The sequence below is a fragment of the Salmo trutta genome, chromosome 21 (genome assembly GCF_901001165.1).
Source record: "Salmo trutta chromosome 21, fSalTru1.1, whole genome shotgun sequence".
In the NCBI taxonomy this organism is placed as follows: Eukaryota; Metazoa; Chordata; class Actinopteri; order Salmoniformes; family Salmonidae; genus Salmo; species Salmo trutta.
The window spans coordinates 47,584,128-47,610,792 of record NC_042977.1 but is presented as its reverse complement, the minus strand read 5'-3'; the positions used below and the strand labels follow the sequence as shown (position 1 = coordinate 47,610,792).

At 40.3% G+C, this 26,665-nt stretch overlaps 1 protein-coding gene across 2 annotated transcripts in view; it reads right to left on the bottom strand.

Annotated features, from left to right (window-relative positions):
* Window positions 1–26,665, bottom strand: part of LOC115157589 (collagen alpha-1(XI) chain) — a gene marked incomplete in the record, with an annotated part of 129,459 nt that overhangs the window by 43,943 nt on the left and 58,851 nt on the right. For both annotated transcript variants that reach the window (XM_029705972.1, XM_029705973.1), the window contains 8 exon segments: window positions 656–730; window positions 4,761–4,823; window positions 5,605–5,646; window positions 10,100–10,162; window positions 11,338–11,643; window positions 14,541–14,699; window positions 17,777–17,878; window positions 25,747–25,872. In XM_029705972.1, the coding sequence (XP_029561832.1) occupies window positions 656–730; window positions 4,761–4,823; window positions 5,605–5,646; window positions 10,100–10,162; window positions 11,338–11,643; window positions 14,541–14,699; window positions 17,777–17,878; window positions 25,747–25,872 (936 nt within the window).

Sequence of the window (26,665 nt, the reverse complement as noted above, 5' to 3'; positions counted from 1 at the left end):
ACAATGCAGAGAGAAAGAAAAGAGACGTAATAGAAAGATGAAAAAAGAAAAACACGAGGAACAAGTAGTCTACTGCTTGGAGGACATTTGGAGATGTTTGCTTATCAAATCAAATCAAGCTTAATTTATACAGCACATTTTCAGACATGGAATGCAACACTATGTGCTTTACAGGAGAAAAAAAACGAATAAAAAAACAATGAAAATAAAAGCTGAAATATTTACTAGACAACAAACATAAGATTAAAAAAACACAAATGAATGACAAACGGAACAACTAAAAAATACCCAGAGGAAAAGCAAAGCTAAAAATATGTGTTTTAAGATCTCTTTTAAATATGTCCACAGTTTCAGCCCCCGTCAGGTTCTCTGGAAGGCTATTCCAGAGGCTGGAGGCATAATAACTAAAGGCTGCCTCTCCATGCCTCTTGGTCATTAGGCTTTGGGATAGTTAAAAGGCCAGTGCCTGTTTGAAGAGCAAGGAGCATCAGAATGGCATATTGAGTATGATTGTTTAAGCACCAGGGACAGTTGCAAGGGCGAGGTGAATGGATGGAGGGAGAATGGCAGCATCAGACTGGTACCTTGAGGTTGTTATAAGAGCGAGGATAGAGGGATAGAGGGATAGAGGGAGGAGAGGAAAGAGGTTACTTACTGGCAGCATCAGGATGGTACCTGGAGGACCAGGAACTCCATCCGAACCAGGAATACCAGCCCGCCCTGGAGGACCCTTTGGTATGTAGGAGAATGAGAGAGGGGGGGAGAGAGAGAGGGGGGGGGGAGAGAGAGAGAGGGGGGGAGAGAGAGAGAGAGAGAGAGGGGGGGGGGAGGGAGAGAGAGGGGGGGTGAGAGAGAGGAGAGAGAGAGGGGGGGGAGAGAGAGAGGGGGGGAGATGAGAGAGAGGGGGAGATGGAGAGAGAGAGGGAGGGGAGAGAGAGAGAGAGAGAGAGAGAGAGAGAGGGGGGAGAGAGAGAGAGAGAAAGAGAGAGAGTTGGTTAATCGTATAAAACGCTTATAGATAAGCTGAGTGCTAAGTCATGGGGATAAAATGTAAACTTCTTAAACATGACCACATAGGAAATATAAATGATTAGTGAACAAAAACCCATCAGGAATGGGTTCTAGACATCAACATTGTATCAGTAGATAAGGTTCTATATTCCTGGTTGTAGAAGGGGGGGAAGGGTCCATGACCATAGGTGCAGAAGGTTTTGGCTATGTGATTTCAGATAGATTTGTATTGTTTCGTGACAGATAGTCACTTTTGCCACATTTCTTGCAGTATTACCTCAGTGCCTTGTTGCAAATAGGATACATGTTTTGGAATATTTTTATTCTGTACAGGCTTGCTTCTTTTCACTCTGTAATTTAGGTTGGTGTTGTGGAGTAACTACAATGTTGTTGATCCATCCTCAGTTTTTTCCTAGCACAGCCATTAAACTCTGTAACTGCTTTAAAGTCACCATTGGCCTCATGGTGAAATCCCTAAGTGGTTTTCTTCCTCTCCGGCAACTGAGTTAGGAAGGACGCCTGTATCTTTGTAGTGACTGGGTGTACTGACACACCATCAAAGAGTCATTAATAACTTCACCATGCTCAAAGGGGTAATGAATGTCTGATTTTTTTTTACCCATCTACCAATAGGTGCCCTTCTTTGCGAGGCGTTAGAAAACCTCCCTGGTCTTAAATTCACTGTTCGACTGAGGGACCTTACAGATCATTGTAAATCATTGTATGTGTGGGGTGCAGAGATGAGGAGGTCATTCAAAAATAATGTTCAACACTATTATTGCACACAGAGTGAGTCCATGCAACTTATTATGTGACTTGTTAAGTATATTTTTGTCCCTTGTAAACTGAGTTGGAGGTTTGAGGGTCGGTTAGGTCCCTTGTAAACTGAGTTGGAGGGTTGAGGGTCGGTTAGGTCCCTTGTAAACTGAGCTGGAGGGTTGAGGGTCGGTTAGGTCCCTTGTAAACTGAGCTGGAGGGTTGAGGGTCGGTTAGGTCCCTTGTAAACTGAGCTGGAGGGTTGAGGGTCGGTTAGGTCCCTTGTAAACTGATTTGGTGGGTTGAGGGTCGGTTAGGTCCCTTGTAAACTGAGCTGGAGGGTTGAGGGTTGGTTAGGTCCCTTGTAAACTGAGCTGGAGGGTTGAGGGTCGGTTAGGTCTGTCATGACGTTGACCTGTTGGGGGAGGTTTATGACCCCCATAAATACCTTTCCCCTTTTCTCTCTCTACTCAATAGATTTGACTCTTGTAAAGCCTCAGTAACATAGAGAGTCTGGTAACATCGAAAGGTGGGAAATGGAACCATATTTTGGTAATCCAACCAGTTGAAAATATGCGTTGGTACTTAATGAATATGATCTCAGATCAGTTGTTGTCTGAGACAGTACTACTAATGACAGGATGACATAAACTTATCTTGGAAAGTCGACACATTCTAGTTATCAGATTCACATGGAATTGTTGTGCAATTTAAATGTTTAAATATGAAACTATTTGTGAAAAGATTAAATGTAATTTTAGCTTCTTAAATGAGAGAACAGTTTGCCCAAGTGAACAGACTTTGGATGTAAATTATGCAACATGCCCTTCTTTCACCACTATATAAACTCGTTGACGAAAATTCAACTTCCTGCTCCAAGGACGTGCGGACTTGCGGTCCCCACGTTAAAAGGACAAAGATCACCTACAGAACTAAGCCAACCTCAGTATGAGCTCTGGTTGAACGACAAGAACCTAACGAAATTAGCATCGAATTTCAACGTGAAGATGACGATCAACACGCAGGAAGGATGAATTTCTACTATACCAGCCAGAATATAGCATCAGCTTAAAAGTATGGCAACTTGGTATGAACTTTGAACTCTTATTCACTAAAGAAGTGATACCCTCTCCGCCCGCTAAACGTGGGCTAGGAGAGGACGGACAGAGTATCCATCTACCACGCTCCAGTTCACCACTAGACATTCTTCAGAGGACCAGAGATCCATGCTGGACAACCCGGCCTTCTATCTACGACCAATCTACCGAAGCGCAGCTCAGAGTAAATATTTATTGCATTTTCCTTTTTCAAATGGCCGGTTATTTAGAATGCATAAGATACTGTATTTACGATAGCATAGCTGCCTACGGCCCGATAGAGACACAAAATCTTTTTGTTCCTCAGTCTTCCCGCTCTTCCATTCAAAACCCAACCCCCTTTCTTTGTGTAACCAGCCGTCAGATCTGTTCCGTCCACCAGGGACGTTTTCCTTTATGACATCATTTGTAATCAATGTATGATCCATTCTGTGTGATTATTTAGTAAATATATAATGAAACCGAATTTTGTATTGCTGATTCAACTTGTTAGCCAGGGTTCGTGAAGATAACCAAGAATTTACAACTTTTCAGATGAGACTGAATAAAGTGACGATTAAATATTGACTGCTATTGATGTAAAAGATTACTAGGTCTTTAAGAATTTATTCGGAAGATAACAGCTCTATAAACATTATTTCGTGGTGCCCCGACTTTCTAGTTAATTGCATTTACCTGATTAGCTAAATCAGGTAATATTAATTACAGAGAAATGATTTTATAGAATAGCATGTCATATCACTTAATCCGGCATAGCCAAAGACACGACAGGTCCCTTGTAAACTGAGTTGGAGGGTTGAGGGTCGGTTAGGTCCCTTGTAAACTGAGCTGGAGGGTTGAAGGTCGGTTAGGTCCCTTGTAAACTGAGCTGGAGGGTTGAGGGTCGGTTAGGTCCCTTGTAAACTGAGTTGGAGGGTTGAGGGTCGGTTAGGTCCCTTGTAAACTGAGCTGGAGGGTTGAAGGTCGGTTAGGTCCCTTGTAAACGGAGCTGGAGAGCTGAGGGTCGGTTGGGTCTATGTAGTGAATAGGTTGCCATTTGGGACGACGGCCTACAACAATGTGCTGTTGAGGGTAATGAGAGTTAAGTTTCTGAACATATCTGCATTCCCTGCCTGCACCTCTGTCTTCCTCTCTTCCCTCCTCATCCTTTTTCTTTTCTCCCCATGGCGTGAGGGTGTGGGGCTCTACTACAAACTAGCATACTACCTCCTTTATATTTATATCTGCTCTCTTCTTTATTAACCAAGATGGATGACTGTCAAGACAACATCTTAAACTGTATTTATTATAATTATTGTTATTATTATTATTATTATTAATGTCTTCAATATCGTTCTACTGTCACAAGTAATCTATAAATCAGTCTAGTGAGTGGAATGCTGATTCATTATTAGTCAGCTACATTCGTCATGGCCCAAGGAGACAGACCAGACAAGAGGACATGCCGGAGGGGTCAAAACCACATTCCCCTACATTTACATCACTATTTTCTCTGGTATGTATTAAACACTATAGGTGTTTTTTTAACAGTATTTTCTCTGGTATGTATTAAGTACTGTAGCTGTTTTTTAACAGTATTTTCTCTGGTATGTATTAAGTACTATAGTTGTTTTTTAACAGTATTTTATCTGGTATGTATTAAGTAATATAGTTGTTTTTACTCGGCAGACAGTTGTATGTAATATAGCGAATGCCAACTTTAACCCAACAAGGGGTTGACCAAGGACCTGGTCATTTTTGTTGTCCTTTGCTGAAGTGTGTATAATAATTCCAAAAGTTAGAACGATAAAGACAATGGTGTAGTCATCTATAGGGATTAATGGGGGATGATCAAGGATCACCCTTGACCTATTTCCAACAGCAGGAAGCACCGTGGGAGCAACAGCTCTCACTTACCCTGTCACCGTGATCTCCGTGTGGGCCAGAAGAACCCTGCAAGCCTGGGGAGCCAGGGAGGCCCTGTGTACACACACACACACACACACACACACACACACACACACACACACACACACACACACACACACACACACACGTTAACTAAAACATCCCACACCACCACAGCAGGGCTAGCTAACCAAACTGCTACCATATTTAATCTATCAACCTCAGAGAGACATAGCTAAACAACTCTCTCTCTCTTTCTCCCTCTATCTCTGTCTTTCTCCCTCTTTCACTCTTTCTTTCTCTCTCTACCTCTCGCTCTCTTTCCCCCTATCTCTCTCTCTTTCTCCCTCAATCTCACTATCTTTCTCCCTCTATCTCTCTCTCTTTCTCCATCTATCTCTCTCTTTCCCCTCTAGCTCTCTCTCTTTCTTCCTCTTTCTCCCTCTCTTTCTCCCTCTATCTCTGTCTTTCTCCCTCTTTCACTCTTTCTTTCTCTCTCTACCTCTCTCTCTCTTTCCCCCATCTCTCACTTTATCATCTATCTCTCTCTTTCCCCTCTAGCTCTCTCTCTTTCTCCCTCAATCTCACTATCTTTCTCCATCTATCTCTCTCTCTTTCTCCCTCTAGCTGTCTCTCTCTTTCCCCTCTCTCTTTCTCTCTCTCTGTCTTTCTCCCTCTCTCTCTCTTTCTCCCTCTCTCTCTCACACTCTTTCTCCGCTTTCTTTACAGGCTCATTCAGGAGGACTAAATCACTTTTCATAAAGAGAGTTTCTTCCCCCTCTTCTCTTCAGCAGTTCTCCATCTGTGGAAAGAGAGAGAGGGTCAGGGGGGAAAGAGAGAACGTGATACTCACAGCTTGGCCGGGGGCTCCTTGGGGTCCTTCAATCAGCATCCCCTGGAATAGAGGGAAGAGAGAGGGAACAATTAATACAGTAGCCTTCAGAGACAGCAGTAAATCTACACACTGCAGAGTGGAGACAAAGTAGAGGAGTGGGGAAACAAGTACTGGGGAGTCCATACAGGAGAAACTCACACTCAGAAATTATGTTCTGTAAAAATGTGTTTATGGCTCAGTTTTAGCTGATAAATCATTAATACCTAGTTATACAGTAGTGACAATACCTAGATATACAGTAATACCTAGTTATACAGTAATACCTAGTTATACAGTAAAACCTAGTTACAGTATTGATAATACCTAGTTAAACAGTATTAATAATACCTAGTTATACAGTATTGATAATACCTAGTTAAACAGTATTAATAATACCTAGTTATACAGTATTGATAATACCTAGTTATACAGTAGTGATAATACCTAGTTATACAGTAATACCTAGTTATATAGTAATACCTAGTTATACAGTAGTCATAATACCTAGTTATAAAGTATTGATAATACCTAGTTATACAGTAGTGATATTACCTAGTTATACAGTAATACCTAGTTATATAGTAATACCTAGTTATACAGTAGTGATAATACCTAGTTATACAGTAATACCTAGTTATACAGTAGTGATAATACCTAGTTATATAGTAATACCTAGTTATACAGTAGTGATAATACCTAGTTATAAAGTATTGATAATACCTAGTTATACAGTAGTGATAATACCTAGTTATACAGTAGTGATAATACCTAGTTATACAGTAGTGATAATACCTAGTTATACAGTAATACCTAGTTATATAGTAATACCTAGTTATACAGTAGTGATATTACCTAGTTATACAGTAATACCTAGTTATATAGTAATACCTAGTTATACAGTAGTGATAATACCTAGTTATACAGTAATACCTAGTTATACAGTAGTGATAATACCTAGTTATACAGTAATACCAAGTTATACAGTATTGATAATACCTAGTTATACAGTAGTGATAATACCTAGTTATACAGTAGTGATAATACCTAGTTATACAGTAATACCAAGTTATACAGTATTGATAATACCTAGTTATACAGTAGTGATAATACCTAGTTATACAGTATTGATAATACCTAGTTATACAGTATTGATAATACCTAGTTATACAGTAGTGATAATACCTAGTTATACAGTAGTGATAATACCTAGTTATACAGTAATACCTAGTTATATAGTAATGATAATACCTAGTTATACAGTAGTGATAATACCTAGTTATACAGTAATACCTCGTTATACAGTAGTGATCATTATACAGTAGTGATAATACCTAGTTATACAGTACTGATAATACCTAGTTATACAGTAGTGATAATACCTAGTTATACAGTAATACCTAGTTATATAGTAATGATAATACCTAGTTATACAGTAGTGATAATACCTAGTTATACAGTAATACCAAGTTATACAGTAGTGATCATTATACAGTAGTGATAATACCTAGTTATACAGTATTGATAATACCTAGTTATACAGTAGTGATAATACCTAGTTATACAGTAGTGATAATACCTAGTTATACAGTAATACCAAGTTATACAGTATTGATAATACCTAGTTATACAGTAGTGATAATACCTAGTTATACAGTATTGATAATACCTAGTTATACAGAATTGATAATACCTAGTTATACAGTATAGTAATACCTAGTTATACAGTAGTGATAATACCTAGTTATACAGTATTGATAATACCTAGTTATACAGTAGTGATAATACCTAGTTATACAGTAATACCTAGTTATATAGTAATACCTAGTTATACAGTAGTGATAATACCTAGTTATACAGTAGTGATAATACCTAGTTATACAGTAATACCTCGTTATACAGTAGTGATCATTATACAGTAGTGATAATGCCTAGTTATACAGTACTGATAATACCTAGTTATACAGTACTGATAATACCTAGTTATACAGTACTGATAATACCTAGTTATACAGTAATACCTAGTTATATAGTAATGATAATACCTAGTTATACAGTAGAGATAATACCTAGTTATACAGTAATACCAAGTTATACAGTAGTGATCATTATACAGTAGTGATAATACCTAGTTATACAGTAATACCTAGTTATATAGTAATGATAATACCTAGTTATACAGTATTGATAATACCTAGTTATACAGTATTGATAATACCTAGTTAAACAGTATTAATAATACCTAGTTAAACAGTATTAATAATACCTAGTTATACAGTATTGATAATACCTAGATATACAGTAATACCTAGTTATACAGTAATACCTAGTTATACAGTAAAACCTAGTTACAGTATTGATAATACCTAGTTAAACAGTATTAATAATACCTAGTTATACAGTATTGATAATACCTAGTTAAACAGTATTAATAATACCTAGTTAAACAGTATTAATAATACCTAGTTATACAGTATTGATAATACCTAGTTATACAGTAGTGATAATACCTAGTTATACAGTAATACCTAGTTATATAGTAATACCTAGTTATACAGTAGTCATAATACCTAGTTATAAAGTATTGATAATACCTAGTTATACAGTAGTGATATTACCTAGTTATACAGTAATACCTAGTTATATAGTAATACCTAGTTATACAGTAGTGATAATACCTAGTTATACAGTAATACCTAGTTATACAGTAGTGATAATACCTAGTTATATAGTAATACCTAGTTATACAGTAGTGATAATACCTAGTTATAAAGTATTGATAATACCTAGTTATACAGTAGTGATAATACCTAGTTATACAGTAGTGATAATACCTAGTTATACAGTAGTGATAATACCTAGTTATACAGTAATACCTAGTTATATAGTAATACCTAGTTATACAGTAGTGATATTACCTAGTTATACAGTAATACCTAGTTATATAGTAATACCTAGTTATACAGTAGTGATAATACCTAGTTATACAGTAATACCTAGTTATACAGTAGTGATAATACCTAGTTATACAGTAATACCAAGTTATACAGTATTGATAATACCTAGTTATACAGTAGTGATAATACCTAGTTATACAGTAGTGATAATACCTAGTTATACAGTAATACCAAGTTATACAGTATTGATAATACCTAGTTATACAGTAGTGATAATACCTAGTTATACAGTATTGATAATACCTAGTTATACAGTATTGATAATACCTAGTTATACAGTAGTGATAATACCTAGTTATACAGTAGTGATAATACCTAGTTATACAGTAATACCTAGTTATATAGTAATGATAATACCTAGTTATACAGTAGTGATAATACCTAGTTATACAGTAATACCTCGTTATACAGTAGTGATCATTATACAGTAGTGATAATACCTAGTTATACAGTACTGATAATACCTAGTTATACAGTAGTGATAATACCTAGTTATACAGTAATACCTAGTTATATAGTAATGATAATACCTAGTTATACAGTAGTGATAATACCTAGTTATACAGTAATACCAAGTTATACAGTAGTGATCATTATACAGTAGTGATAATACCTAGTTATACAGTATTGATAATACCTAGTTATACAGTAGTGATAATACCTAGTTATACAGTAGTGATAATACCTAGTTATACAGTAATACCAAGTTATACAGTATTGATAATACCTAGTTATACAGTAGTGATAATACCTAGTTATACAGTATTGATAATATCTAGTTATACAGTATTGATAATACCTAGTTATACAGTATAGTAATACCTAGTTATACAGTAGTGATAATACCTAGTTATACAGTATTGATAATACCTAGTTATACAGTAGTGATAATACCTAGTTATACAGTAATACCTAGTTATATAGTAATACCTAGTTATACAGTAGTGATAATACCTAGTTATACAGTAGTGATAATACCTAGTTATACAGTAATACCTCGTTATACAGTAGTGATCATTATACAGTAGTGATAATGCCTAGTCATACAGTACTGATAATACCTAGTTATACAGTACTGATAATACCTAGTTATACAGTACTGATAATACCTAGTTATACAGTACTGATAATACCTAGTTATACAGTAATACCTAGTTATATAGTAATGATAATACCTAGTTATACAGTAGTGATAATACCTAGTTATACAGTAATACCAAGTTATACAGTAGTGATCATTATACAGTAGTGATAATACCTAGTTATACAGTAATACCTAGTTATATAGTAATGATAATACCTAGTTATACAGTATTGATAATACCTAGTTATACAGTAGTGATAATACCTCATTCTACAGTAGTGATAATACCTCGTTCTACAGTAGTGATAATACCTAGTTATACAGTAATACCTAGTTATACAGCAGTGATAATACACAGTTATACAGTAGTGATAATACCTAGTTATACAGTAATATGTAGAAATACAGTAATACAGTAATACAGGCTTTGACTTACGGGTTCAATGACGGCGGGTTCTCCTTTCTCTCCCTTCTCACCACCATATCCTCCTCCTCCCATCTGAAAACAACAGTGAAAGACATCAGATATTGGTTGATATTTGACTGAGTTGTCAACTAAACACAGTGTTTCCCATATACTCATTTAGATAGCCGGTAGCTTAATGACTGGAAGTCTATGGGAACAGCTAGCATGTCATTGCGCTAATGCTAGTAGCACAATTGCTGAAAAAGTAGTAATTGACTTAGCAATTGACTTAGCAACTGACTTAGTAACTGACTTAGTAACTGACTTAGTAACTGACTTAGTAACTCACCCAGTTACTAACTTAGCAACTGACCTAGTCACTGACTTAGTAACTGACTTAGTAACTGACTTAGTAACTGACTTAGTAACTGACTTAGTAACTCACCCAGTTACTAACTTAGCAACTGACCCAGTTACTGACTTAGCAACTGACCCAGTAACTGATTTAGTAACTGACTTAGTAACTGACCCAGTCACTAACGTAGCAACTGACCCAGTAACTGACTTAGCAACTGACTTAGCAACTGACTTAGCAACTGACTTAGTAACTGACTTAGTAACTGACTTAGTAACTGACTTAGTAACTCACCCAGTTACTGACTTAGTAACTCACCCAGTTACTGACTTAGCAACTGACCCAGTTAATGACTTAGCAACTGACCCAGTAACTGATTTAGTAACTGACTTAGTAACTGACCCAGTCACTAACGTAGCAACTGACCCAGTAACTGACCCAGTAACTGGCTTAGTAACTTACCCAGTAACTGATTTAGTAACTGACTTAGTAACTGACCCAGTCACTAATGTAGCAACTGACCTAGTCACTGACCCAGTAACTGACTTAGTAACTGACTTAGTAACTGACCCAGTAACTGACCCAGTAACTGACTTAGTAACTGACCCAATAACTAACCCAGAAACTGACTTAGTAACTGACCCAGTAACTGACCCAGTCACTGACCCAGTCACTGACTTAGTAACTGACCCAGTAACTGATTTAGTAACTGACCCAGTAACTAACCCAGAAACTGCCTTAGTATCTGACCCAGTATCTGACCCAGTAACTGACCCAGTATCTGACCCAGTATCTGACCCAGTATCTGACCCAGTAACCGACCCAGTAACTTACAGTACTCGTACTAGTCTTGGTGATATGAGTGTGTGTACATTCAGGCCACTGTATGAGTATGGAAAGCTACAGTGCTTACACTAGACTCTGTCTCGGTCTCAGCGGGTATGCCGGGCCCAAACTCATCTTCATAGGCCGAGACAGAGGCGGTGGGTTTGGCCTCTCCAGTGCCGTAGTCGCCGTAGTCGCCGTACTCGTATGTCTGTTTCATATCAATCTCCTTGGTATCACCGTATTCCTTCAGATCATACTCCTTAAAATCGTACGAGTTCTCGCCGGGGTCGGGACCTTTGGTGTCTGAGCCGGTTTCTTCGGCAGCCGTAGGGTCGGCGACAACCTTCTCCACGCCTGTGATGTAATCATCAACTATTTCCTCGTCATAGTTCTGATTGGTCGTTGTGAGGAGGGGAGGGAAAATGGAGGGTTGGGGTTAGAGAGAGGACAAAGCATGGGAATAGGTAACTTATTGAATAACTTTCACATTATTTATTTTATTTAGAGTAATATGTGATTGTGAATCACAGTTAAAAACATTTGCTTTAGTCTTTTCTCAGATCTGTATGTTCAGACTACAGCATACTACTTTAGCTATTGTTGTCATATGATTCATGTCATGTATGGTATGACAACGATAATCAGATGCCAGTATTAGTTTAGACAGCATGCTGACAAAACAAACTTATCATACTTTACATACTGTAAAACAACACATTTCATGTGACAATAAAACATAAATCTATTTGAGTTTTTTTTTCTTCTTAATCACACGTTTACACATATAAACATGACCAAGGGTTACATCAGATTAAAATGAAGGGCCCGGTTTCCCAGAGATGGATTAAGTGTATTGTTCCTGGAAAAAAACATTTTCAACAGAGGATCCTACGACCAACATGTTTTTTAGTTAAAGAGTTGTCTTAATCTGAGACGTAGAAAAACGGTTCCTTTTACATGTTTAAATCGTAATTTCAGATCAACCAACAGAACTATGAGTTGAGTAAAAAGAAGTAAAAATATCTATTTCATGTTATGAAAATGATTCTGTTGTAAAAAAAAACAACACTTTGTTCCATTAAAGTAACTGTAACGGGTCAATAAAAAATAAAATTTGATTTGATTTGAAAAAATACCTTCCTTCACCGCAGACATTGTTTTCGTCTCCCCTCATCTTCAAAACTCTTTTTTTTGGAAGTAATTAATGTCCTGGGTTGTGTAGACTTGTTCACCTGCACCTTCATAACGGTGCTATAATGTGTTGCACATATATGACATGCGTTGGTTGCATTGCATCCATATTGTCTCACTTTACCCCTGGATGTCTCTCATTAAGGACTACGTTTATGTGATGGTTTAGGTTAAACGAAGACGGGGAAACTACAGGAAACTACCCCGCTGGTCACAGTAAACAAGAGATGGGTTGGACCCCGTTGGTCACAGTAAACAAGAGGAGATGGGATGAACCCCGTTGGTCACAGTAAACAAGAGGAGATGGGATGGACCCCGTTGGTCACAGTAAACAAGAGGAGATGGGATGAACCCCGTTGGTCACAGTAAACAAGAGGAGATGGGATGGACCCCGTTGGTCACAGTAAACAAGAGGAGATGGGATGGACCCCGTTGGTCACAGTAAACAAGAGGAGATGGGATGGACCCCGTTGGTCACAGTAAACAAGAGATGGGATGAACCCCGTTGGTCACAGTAAACAAGAGGAGATGGGTTGAACCCCGTTGGTCACAGTAAACAAGAGGAGATGGGATGGACCCCGTTGGTCACAGTAAACAAGAGGAGATGGGTTGAACCCCGTTGGTCACAGTAAACAAGAGGAGATGGGTTGAACCCCGTTGGTCTCAGTAAACAAGAGGAGATGGGTTGAACCCCGTTGGTCACAGTAAACAAGAGGAGATGGGTTGGACCCCGTTGGTCAAAGTAAACAAGAGATGGGATGAACCCCGTTGGTCACAGTAAACAAGAGATGGGATGAACCCCGTTGGTCACAGTAAACAAGAGGAGATGGGATGGACCCCGTTGGTCACAGTAAACAAGAGGAGATGGGTTGAACCCCGTTGGTCTCAGTAAACAAGAGGAGATGGGATGGACCCCGTTGGTCACAGTAAACAAGAGGAGATGGGATGAACCCCGTTGGTCACAGTAAACAAGAGGAGATGGGATGGACCCCGTTGGTCACAGTAAACAAGAGATGGGATGAACCCCGTTGGTCACAGTAAACAAGAGGAGATGGGATGGACCCCGTTGGTCACAGTAAACAAGAGATGGGATGGACCCCGTTGGTCACAGTAAACAAGAGGAGATGGGATGGACCCCGTTGGTCAGAATTCATTAGCTGGCAGAGTTTTAATAGTTAATTTTATCTCAAGATCAGATTTAAGAGTTGTTTCTGTCCTTAAGGGCACCCTATTCCCTATATAGTGCACTACTTTTGACCAGATCCCTATGGGTAATCTGGGTTTTTTGTGTCTCCAAGGAAAAAGAACATCCATTGTTTTTAACATCGTTTGTTCTTTAATCTTTGTAATATCTAGTAATCTAACTCGGAGATCGCAAGCTGAGGGCTTTGTCATTTCTAAATTGGATGATGAGTTCAGAAAAGTTCAAAAAGAGGTTTCCGCATAAGGACTACCTGCTTTATTTTTTAGCACTGAGCTGCTTTTAAAACCGTTTTAAGTCTAAATTCTTAAACGATCTCTTTGAGAATAGTATACACTAAACCTCAGTATTTAACAGCCATTTGATCGCATCCAAATTGGCCTCGGAATTAATGGAGACAAGGAAAATTCTCACCAGAATATAACATGAGGTATTCATATTACATGATGTGGTATTGGCAAGCGTTCTGGCATTTCATACGCCACATACATCAAACCATCGTATATAACGTTGATGTCTCTCTGTCTGGCGGCTCAACTGTTGGAAAAAATCCTACATGTTTTAAAATTGTTTACGCCGTTGTCATTTCGGATCATATTTTTACTTTGATGGGACCAGGAAGTCCATCCTCCTTCAGAGAAAGACATGACCTGTGTCTTATGGTACCCTATTCCCTATATATAGTGCACTACTGATGATAAGAACCACATACAGTAGGCTCAGGTCAAAAGTAGTGCACTACTATACGGAATATAGGGTGCAATTTGGGACACAGAAAGCTGAGTTAAACTCTGTAGTTTAGTGAATGACCAAACATTTAGTGAATGACCTAACATTTAGTGAACGAGCTAACATTTAGTGATAAAAGTGTGCATTAAACATGAAGAAGTATGTACCAAGACTGGAGAGGTTGAGTCTGTAGGGTTCTCAGCCGGTTGAGCGCTGTCCACCGTGCCGTAGTCATAGGATGTGTATTCTTCATCCACAGCGGCTGCATCCACAGCGGCTGCATCCACAGCGGCTGCATCCACAGCAGCTGCATCCACAGCGGCAGCCTGTACATTCATGATAAAACACAAGAACGAAGAAGGAAAAGGTAGAAAATACTGGGATGATAACGACTCGTAACCACTCACTACATCATCATCATCACTACATCATCATCATCACTACATCATCATCATCACTACATCATCATCATCACTACATCATCATCATCACTACATCATCATCATCACTACATCATCATCATCACTACATCATCACTACATCATCATCATCACTACATCATCATCATCACTACATCATCATCATCACTACATCATCATCACCATATTACTATCATCATCACTACATCATCATCATCATATTACTATCATCATCACTACATCATCGACATGAGAAATGTAACCACTCACTACATCATCAATATGAGAAATGTAACCACTCACTACATCATCATCATCATATTACTACCATCATCACTACATCATCGACATGAGAAATGTAACCACTCACTACATCATCAATATGAGAAATGTAACCACTCACTACATCATCATCATCATATTACTATCATCATCACTACATCATCGACATGAGAAATGTAACCACTCACTACAGCATCGACATGAGAAATGTAACCACTCACTACAGCATCGACATGAGAAATGTAACCACTCACTACATCATCAATATGAGAAATGTAACCACTCACTACATCATCATCATCATATTAGTATCATCATCACTACATCATCGACATGAGAAATGTAACCACTCACTACATCATCAATATGAGAAATGTAACCACTCACTACATCATCATCATCATATTAGTATCATCATCACTACATCATCGACATGAGAAATGTAACCACTCACTACATCATCATCATCATATTAGTATCATCATCACTACATCATCGACATGAGAAATGTAACCACTCACTACATCATCAATATGAGAAATGTAACCACTCACTACATCATCGACATGAGAAATGTAACCACTCACTACATCATCGACATGAGAAATGTAACCACTCACTACATCATCAACATGAGAAATGTAACCACTCACTACATCATCGACATGAGAAATGTAACCACTCACTACATCATCGACATGAGAAATGTAACCACTCACTACAGCATCGACATGAGAAATGTAACCACTCACTATATAGTGTCAACATGAGAAATGTAACCACTCACTACAGCATCGACATGAGAAATGTAACCACTCACTACATCATCGACATGAGAAATGTAACCACTCACTACATCATCATCATCATATTACTATCATCATCACTACATCATCGACATGAGAAATGTAACCACTCACTACATCATCAATATGAGAAATGTAACCACTCACTACATCATCAATATGAGAAATGTAACCACTCACTACATCATCAATATGAGAAATGTAACCACTCACTACATCATCGACATGAGAAATGTAACCACTCACTACATCATCGACATGAGAAATGTAACCACTCACTACAGCATCGACATGAGAAATGTAACCACTCACTACAGCATCGACATGAGAAATGTAACCACTCACTACATCATCGACATGAGAAATATAACCACTCACTACATCATCATCATCATATTACTATCATCATCACTACATCATCGACATGAGAAATGTAACCACTCACTACATCATCAATATGAGAAATGTAACCACTCACTACATCATCAATATGAGAAATGTAACCACTCACTACATCATCAACATGAGAAATGTAACCACTCACTACAGCATCAACATGAGAAATGTAACCACTCACTACAGCATCGACATGAGAAATGTAACCACTCACTATATAGTGTCAACATGAGAAATGTAACCACTCACTACAGCATCAACATGAGAAATGTAACCACTCACTACAGCATCGACATGAGAAATGTAACCACTCACTACAGCATCAACATGAGAAATGTAACCACTCACTACAGCATCGACATGAGAAATGTAACCACTCACTACATCATCGACATGAGAAATGTAACCCCTCACTACATCATCGACATGAGAAATGTAACCACTCACTACATCATCGACATGAGAAATGTAACCACTCACTACATCATCGACATGAGAAATGTAACCACTCACTACAGCATCAACATGAGAAATGTAACCACTCACTACAGCATCGACATGAGAAATGTAACCACTCACTACAGCATCGACATGAGAAATGTAACCACTCACTACATCATCGATATGAGAAATGTAACCACTCACTACATCATCGACATGAGAAATGTAACCACTCACTACAGCATCAACATGAGAAATGTAACCACTCACTACAGCATCGACATGAGAAATGTAACCACTCACTATATAGCATCAACATGAGAAATGTAACCACTCACTACTATCATCGACATGAGAAATGTAACCACTCACTACATCATCGACATGAGAAATGTAACCACTCACTACATCATCGACATGAGAAATGTAACCACTCACTACATCATCGACATGAGAAATGTAACCACTCACTACATCATCGACATGAGAAATGTAACCACTCACTACATCATCGACATGAGAAATGTAACCACTCACTACATCATCGACATGAGAAATGTAACCACTCACTACAGCATCAACATGAGAAATGTAACCACTCACTACAGCATCGACATGAGAAATGTAACCACTCACTACAGCATCGACATGAGAAATGTAACCACTCACTACATCATCAACATGAGTAATGTAACCACTCACTACAGCATCGACATGAGAAATGTAACCACTCACTACATCATCGACATGAGAAATGTAACCACTCACTATATAGCATCAACATGAGAAATGTAACATCCATACTCACCTCAGAGACACATAGATGTGTTCCAACCATTTTTTTGTAATACGTTAGTTACCCACTATGTAAAGCGAACATATTCAGATATTATGAATATACGTATATCTATAACTACGTTAGATATAAGACTAGATATAAATCACCTTGGTGATATTATGAATATACGTATATCTATAACTACGTTAGATATAAGACTAGATATAAATCACCTTCGTGAAGTGGAGATGTCATTGTCCCTTTGTAGGGGTGTGTTTTACCTCAGGTGCAGGTTTGGCTCCTTCGGTTGGGGCCGTTTCAGTGGCAACTTCTCCTTCGCTGTAGTCGTAGGCCTCACTGTACTCTAGGTCGTACGAATTGTACTGGACGGGAGAGGAGGGACAGGCAAACAGACAGGTAAACCCAGTTAGTACACACCTGTAAATACAGTATTCCTTTTTTTTCTCAATACATTAAAAAAAGGATACTATGATGTCACATTCTTCATATTTACATGGCTTTGACTGAGATGAGTGACGTTTTTTTCAGACAGTTCCCAACAACTATGCTCTCTAACTCAAAAAAAAAATCAAAGATTGAGTGTAGTTGTAATATCAAATGCCATACTGTAAAAGGACCAATGCTGGAGATGAGAAGCAGGTACGGGGAGTTGAACATTTAATGAAGAACAGACAGGTAACAGGACAGGAACAGCGTCAGCACGCGGGTAAACAAGGACATATGGCAATCAATGCAGAAGCAGGGAACAATAATGACAGAGGTGATTGAGTCCAGGTGAGTCCAATAATCGCTGATGCGCGTGACGGGGGGGAAGGCAGCTGTGCGTAATGATGATGGTAGGAGTGCGTAATGCCGGGGGAGCCTGGCGCCCTCGAGCGCCAATGGGGGAAGAGAGGGAGCAGGCGTGACACATACAACGTTATATCCTCTATAGTACTATTTCCTCTATAGTATTATATCCTCTAAAGTACTTTATCCTCTAAAGTACTATATCCTCTAAAGTACTGTATCCTCTAAAGTACTATTTCCTCTATAGTATTATATCCTCTAAAGTACTTTATCCTCTAAAGTACTATATCCTCTATGGTACCATATCCTCCTTACTCCCACTGCATCATGCTGTTGGAAAGTACAGTACTTTAATATTGGAAAAAAAAAAAATATATATATATATATATATATATATATAATATACACTGCTCCAAAAAATAAAGGGAACACTAAAATAACACATCCTAGATCTGAATGAATGAAATAATCTTATTAAATTATTTTTTCTTTACATAGTTGAATGTGCTGACAACAAAATCACACAAAAATAATCAATGGAAATCCAATTTATCAACCCATGGAGGTCTGGATTTGGAGTCACACTCAAAATTAAAGTGGAAAACCACACTACAGGCTGATCCAACTTTGATGTAATGTCCTTAAAACAAGTCAAATTGAGGCTCAGTAGTGTGTGTGGACTCCACGTGCCTGTATGACCTCCCTACAACGCCTGGGCATGCTCCTGATGAGGTGGCGGATGGTCTCCTGAGGGATCTCCTCCCAGACCTGGACTAAAGCATCCGCCAACTCCTGGACAGTCTGTGGTGCAACGTGGCATTGGTGGATGGAGCGAGACATGATGTCCCAGATGTGCTGAATTGGATTCAGGTCTAGGGAACGGGCGGGCCAGTCCATAGCATCAATGCCTTCCTCTTGCAGGAGCTGCTGACACACTCCATCCACATGAGGTTTAGCATTGTCTTGCATTAGGAGGAACCCAGGGCCAACCGCACCAGCATATGGTCTCACAAGGGGTCTGAGGATCTCATCTCGGTACCTAATGGCAGTCAGGCTACCTCTGGTGAGCACATGGAGGTCTGTGCGGACCCCCAAAGAAATGCCACCCCCACACCATGACTGACCCACCGCCAAACCGGTCATGCTGGAGGATGTTGCAGGCAGCAGAACATTCTCCACGGCGTCTCCAGACTCTGTCACGTCTGTCACGTGCTCAGTGTGAACCTGGTTTCATCTGTGAAGAGCACAGGGCGCCAGTGGCAAATTTGCCAATCTTGGTGTTCTCTGGCAAATGCCAATCGTCCTGCACGGTGTTGGGCTGTAAGCACAACCCCCATCTGTGGACGTCGGGCCCTCATACCACCCTCATGGAGTCTGTTTCTGACCGTTTGAGCAGACACATGCACATTTGTGGCCTGCTGGAGGTCATTTTGCAGGGCTCTGGCAGTGCTTCTCCTGCTCCTCCTTGCACAAAGGCGGAGGAAGCGGTCCTGCTGCTGGGTTGTTGCCCTCCTACGGCCTCCTCCACGTCTCCTGATGTACTGGCCTGTCTCCTGGTAGCGCCTCCATGCTCTGGACACTATGCTGACAGACACAGCAAACCTTTTTGCCACAGCTCGCATTGATGTGCCATCCTGGATGAGCTGCACTACCTGAGCCACTTGTGTGGGTTGTAGACTCCGTCTCATGCTACCACTAGAGTGAAAGCACCGCCAGCATTCATAAGTGACCAAAACATCAGCCAGGAAGCATAGGAACTGAGAAGTGGTCTGTGGTCCCCACCTGCAGAACCACTCCTTTATTGGGGGTGTCTTGCTAATTGCCTATAATTTCCACCTGTTGTCTATTCCATTTGCACAACAGCACGTGAAATGTATTGTCAATCAGTGTTGCTTCCTAAGTGGACAGTTTGATTTCACACAAGTGTGATTGACTTGGAGTTACATTGTGTTGTTTAAGTGTTCCCTTTATTTTTTTGAGCAGTGTATATACAGTTGAAGTCAGAAGTTTACATACACCTTAGCCAAATTCATTTAAATTCAGTTTTTCAAAATTCCTGACATTTCATCCTAGTAAAAATTCCCTAACTTAGGTCAGTTAGGATCACCACTTTATTTTTAGAATGTGAAATGTCAGAATAATAATAGAGAGAATGATTTATTTCTGCTTTTATTTCTTTCATCACATTCCCAGTGGGTCAGAAGCTTACATACACTCAATTAGTATTTGGTAGCATTGCCTTTAATTGTTTAACTTGGGTCAAACTTCATGGTTGTGATGGTGTTCTTCGGCTTGCAAGCCTCCCCCTTTTTCCTCCAAACATAACGATGGTCATTATGGCCAAACAGTTCTATTTTTGTTTCATCAGACCAGAAGACATTTCTCCAAAAAGTATGATCTTTGTCCCCATGTGCAGTTGCAAACCGTAGTCTGGCTTTTTTTTATGACGGTTTTGGAGTAGTGGCTTCTTCCTTGCTGAGCGGCCTTTCAGGTTATGTCGATATAGGACTTGTTTTACTGTGGATATAGATACTTTTGTATCTGTTTCCTCCAGCATCTTCACAAGGTCCTTTGCTGTTGTTCTGGGATTGATTTGCACTTTTTCGCACCAAAGTACGTTCATCTCTAGGAGACAGAACGCGTCTCCTTCCTATATATATAAATAACTTAACCAGTACTTGCACTTGACCCCCCACCCCCCACCCCCTTCCAGCTCTGACTCTACTAATAGCTATGATATTGAGGAAAAATGTACTTTCTATACCTGTGATATGTGGTTGTCCCACCTAGTCATCTTTATGACTGTAAGTTGCTCAGGATAAGAGCGTCTGCTAAATGACCTACATGTAGATATAGGAATAGGGCTAAATGTCTGTTTATTATATTATTGGCAGAGCCTATGAGTGTGTGAGAATAAAAACACTTTTTTTTTTTACATACTTTTCAATATATATATTTTTAAATAGCTATATGGATTACATGTTAATGGCATAATATTTGCATAGTGGCATGTCTGGGAAACATCTGGGAACAAAACGAGTTAAAAATGAAAGCGCCTGTGTGTTTATAGGTGAAACCTTATGGGCAACCTAAAGATAGCAGGGGATGTAATTACAGTTCCAGAAGAAGATACAGGGCTTCAGTTAAGATACAGTTACGGACATAAAAACAGAACGTCTGTCATTGAGGAACAACTTTTTTTTTTAAACTTTTTCCTCCCTGAATAAAAAGATTTGGTCCAGTCAAAAAACAGACGCGAGGCAGATGAATCAAATCAAATCAAATGTATTTATATAGCCCTTCTTTACATCAGCTGATGTCTCAAAGTGCTGTACAGAAACCCAGCGTAAACCCCCAAACAGCAAGTAATGCAGGTGTAGAAGCACGGTGGCTAGGAAAAACTCCATAGAAAGGCCAAAACCTAGGAAGAAACCTAGAGAGGAACCAGGCTATGAGGGGTCGCCAGTCCTCTTCTGGCTGTGCCGGGTGGAGATTATAACAGCACATGGCCAATGAAGTTGACAGGCTAAGTTGTGCATCCCAAATGAAACCCTATTCCCTATATAGTGCACTGGTTTTTTGACCAGGGCCCGTAGGGCGCCATTCATACAACTGGTGTCCAGTCAAAACAGAGGCTGATACTCTATCTCTAACTCTATCAGAAGGGACAGATTCATATTAGTCCCAGTCCAACTGATGAACTCATCAAAAATAATATAAGACCGAAGGCCCGATGGGCTGGCTGACTGCCTTGGGTTTCCCTGGACAAGGAGGAGAGAGAGAGAGAGAGAGAGAGAGAGAGAGAGAGAGAGAGAGAGAGAGAGAGAGAGAGAGAGAGAGAGAGAGAGAGAGAGAGAGAGAGAGAGAGAGAGCGAGAGAGAAAATGAGAGAGAAATGGAGAGAGAAATGGAGAGAGAGAAAAGGAGAGAGAGAGAGAGAGAGAAAAAGGAGAGAGAGAGAAAATGAGGTGAGCACAGAGAGAGCACAGAGAGAAAATTAGAGAGAGACAGAGAAAAGGAGAGAGAGAGAGAGAGAGAGAGAGGAAACCGAGATAGTATATTTATGATGCTGGAGAGCCTGACCAAGCCTGAAGAATTCACCACCACAGGCCAGAGAGTTTGATGAAAGAGATAAATATTGAAGTGTGCTCATAAAAGACTCCCCCTCTCCCTCCATCCCTCTTCTCCTTCCTGGTCTCTCTGCTGTTGCATGTGTCTCTGTCTCCGTGTTGCAAAGCATCACGGGGTGGGTAGGTGCTCAGGAGTCATGGTATCTCTGGTAAAGGTCAGGGTCAAAGTCATACTATTAACATTGAACCCCCTGACCTTTACCTCCATCAATCCCGTCATCCCTCCGTCCTTTCAACTTGTTCCTTTCCTAAGGTCATCTGATCAACAGACCTGAAACACCTGATTGGTTGATAATATAATAATAACTATTGATTTTTGTTTTTGTATAATCTAGAAGAGGCCTACATGTAAAGTGTCTCTATCGCCTCATTCAAAACAACAAGGATTTATAAAGACAATTATTTCCAGGTATTGGACTGGGCGTCCAGAACCAGTAGTTGGTTTTCCAGGTATTGGACTGGGCGTCCAGAACCATTAGTTGGTTTTCCAGGTATTGGACTGGGCGTCCAGAACCAGTAATTGGTTTTCCAGGTATTGGACTGGGCGTCCAGAACCAGTAATTGGTTTTCCAGGTATTGGACTGGGCGTCCAGAACCAGTAATTGGTTTTCCAGGTATTGGACTGGGCATCCAGAACCAGTAATTGGTTTTCCAGGTATTGGACTGGGCGTCTAGCTTTGGAAGGAAATAATGCTTACATTTCCCAGGATGTGTGTGTGTGTGTGTGTGTGTGTGTGTGTGTGTGTGTGTGTGTGTGTGTCTTTCTCTAGACAATTACCTCTTTTGATTCACAGACTACAACAACTATAATAATGTCATATACAGTACCAGTCAAAAGTTTGGATACACCTACTCATTCAAGGGACACAAAGCACACCTGTTAATTGAAATGCATTCCAGGTGACTACCTCATGAAGCTGGTTGAGAGAATGCCAAGAGTGTTCAAAGCTGTCATCAAGGCAAATGGTGGCAACTTTGAAGAATCTAAAATCTAAAATATATTTTGATTTGTTTAACACTTTTTTGGTTACGACAGTACATGATTACACGTGTTATTTCATAGTTTTGATATCTTCACTATTATTTAACAGTGTAGAAAATAGTAAAAAATAAAGAAAAACCCTTGACTGAGTAGGTGTGTCCAAACTTTTGACTAGTACTCTATTATTATTAGTTTATTTATTTATTTAACCATAAATCCTTTATTTATGAAATGTGGTGTATACTGCATGTCCCATTGCCCTGTGTGTGTGTGATCCCAGGGAAGGAGAGCTGAGCTCCAAGACTCCTGAACCTGGTGCAGTCATTATAGATATAAATCACTGAGACCACTCTCTCTCTCTCTCTCACACACACACACACACACACACACACACACACACACACACACACACACACACACACACACACACACACACACACACACACACCACACACACACACACACACACACACACCACACACACACACACACCAAAGTAGAGACTCATATTTTGTGGCAGAGAGAGAGGAAAGTTTCTAGTGTGAGCTCATATAGTGGAATAGGAAAATGTCAGCGTTTTCCTTCAGGATGAGATCTGAATATCACAGTACAGATTCTGCTTCCCAAAATGGCAGCCTACTCCCTACATAGTTCCACTCTTCTGACAAGGGCACACTGAGCTCTGGTCAAAGTAGTGCACCATGTAGGGTATACGGTGCCATTTGGAGAGATGCCTTGACATCATTATATTTTGAGTATGTGGATTTGGTTGAAGAATGAAGCTTTGCAGAGTAGATGGTTGTGTGTTTGAGGGATTTACATGGAGTTGGAGCCAGTTGAGGATTTACATGGAGTTGGAGTCAGTTGAGGATTTACATGGAGTTGGAGCCAGTTGAGGATTTACATGGAGTTGGAGCCGGTTGAGGATTTACATGGAGTTGGAGCCGGTTGAGGATTTACATGGAGTTGGAGCCAGTTGAGGATTACATGGAGTTGGAGCCAGTTAAAGATTACATGGAGTTGGAGCCAGTTGAGGATTTACATGGAGTTGGAGCCAGTTGAGGATTTACATGGAGTTGGAGCCGGTTGAGGATTTACATGGAGTTGGAGCCAGTTGAGGATTACATGGAGTTGGAGCCAGTTGAGGATTACATGGAGTTGGAGCCGGTTGAGGATTTACATGGAGTTGAAGCCAGTTGAGGATTTACATGGAGTTGAAGCCGGTTGAGGATTTACATGGAGTTGGAGCCAGTTGAGAATTTACATGGAGTTGGAGCCAGTTGAGGATTTACATGGAGTTATAGCCAGTTGACATAAAACAAAAATTAGACACCGATGATAAACGCATCAGTGTTCATCTTGAAATATGATTGTATGACAAAGAAGAAATAGGTCAAAACAGATTGAAGACATTTATTTCACATGTGAATCTTGTCAAAACGTTCTCTCTGGCAAGTCACTACATGTTTTTACCTTGCTAGATTGGCAGGCTCTGAGATACACAGAGGTAGGCTTTGAGCTACTACTCTTTGTCAGGATACAGTGGGAATTACTCAAACTGTTGAAGACTGTAAATTACTGTGTAATATGTCTTCAAATGGGGAGGATTTAAAGACAGCCTTTGATGGACAACAAGCGTTTTACAGAAGTATCCTGCTCACAGTACCTGAACACAAAACCCCCACCCTCTCTCCCTCACTACCATCCCTCCCGCTTTCATCCTTCACTCACCAAGACACTGACCTCATCCTCCTGGTGAGGTGTTTTACAGATTACCTTCCTTCCTCACCTCTTTCCTCCATCTCTCTCTCCCCCCCCTCTCTCTCTCTCTCTCCCCCCTCCTCTCCCCTCTCTCGCCCCCTCTCTCTCCTGTCTCTCTCTCTCTCCCTCTCTCTCTCTCTCTCTCTCTCTCTCTCCCCCCTCTCTCTCTCTCTCTCTCTCACACTGTCTCTTTCTCTCTCTCTCTCATGTCTCTCCCCTCTCTCTCTCTCTCTCTCTCTCTCTCTCTCTCTCTCTCCTCTCACCTGTCTCTTTCTCTCTCTCACGTCTCTCCCCCCTCTCTCTCTCTCTCTCGCTCTCTCTCACCTGTCTCTTTCCCCCTCTCTCTTTCTCTCCTCTCTCTCTCTCTCACCTGTCTCTTTCTCTCTCTCTCACATGTCTCTCTCCCCCCTCTCTCTCTCTCCTCTCTCTCTCTCACCTGTCTCTTTCTCTCCTCTCTCTCCTCTCTCTCCCTCACCTGTCTCTTTCTCTCCCCTCCTCTCTCTCTCCTCTCTCACCTGTCTCTCTCCCCTCCCTCCCTCCCTCCCTCCCTCCCCTCCCTCCCTCCATACCTCATCCTCTGGTTCTTGTGCCTGTGGCTGCTCCTGATGAGGTGTTTCACAGTCGGGGCTGTAGTGTTCACAGTAGTCGTACGCTGCCCGTGGGTCGGCCACAATCAGCAGCTGCTGGATGTCACCCTGTAAGAAGAGAGAAGACGTTAAACCAATCTCACAACTCCCAAGACAAGATAAATGACATAAAGTTGTCAGTTGTCAGTTGTACAACTGAATGCATTTATCTGAAAATATGTCTTCCGCATTTAACCCAACCCCTCTAAATCAGAGACAGATAAATAGATATAATATGTTCCTCCAACACCTTCAGGAGATGAGGAGGAGAGAGAGAGCGTGTCAGTGTAAACTCTGGGTATTCAATATGGGTCTTCTGTTCACCATCCCCAATACCTCAACCTTTAGAAAAAAGGCTATTCTCTAGGTCTGAGGGTGACAAGTCTCTGGCAGGGCTACTTGTTCACAAGAGAAGATTACAGATCACACCTCACCTCACCTCACCCCACACCTCACCCCACCTCACCTCACCTCACCCCACACCTCACCCCATACTTCAACACCCAATACCCCTCACCCAACCCCACACCCCACCCCTCAGCCCACACCCCTACATAGTGCACTACTTTTGACCAAAGACCACACTAACCATACTAAAAGTAATGCACTATGTAGGGAATAGGGTGGCATTTTGGAGGCAGCTCAGCCTTCCTGGTGTAGAAGAATGGAGGCAGCTCAGCCTTCCTGGTGTAGAAGAATGTGACAGATAAATAACCAGTCTGTACTTATGAAATATCTGAGGCCGTCTGTTTTTCATGAACATTTGGAAAAGGAAATTAGATCCCCACTTCTCCATTCCCCTCCCTCCCTCCCTCCGCTTGACTCCCTCTCTCCCTCCCTCCCTCCCTCTCTCCGCTTGACT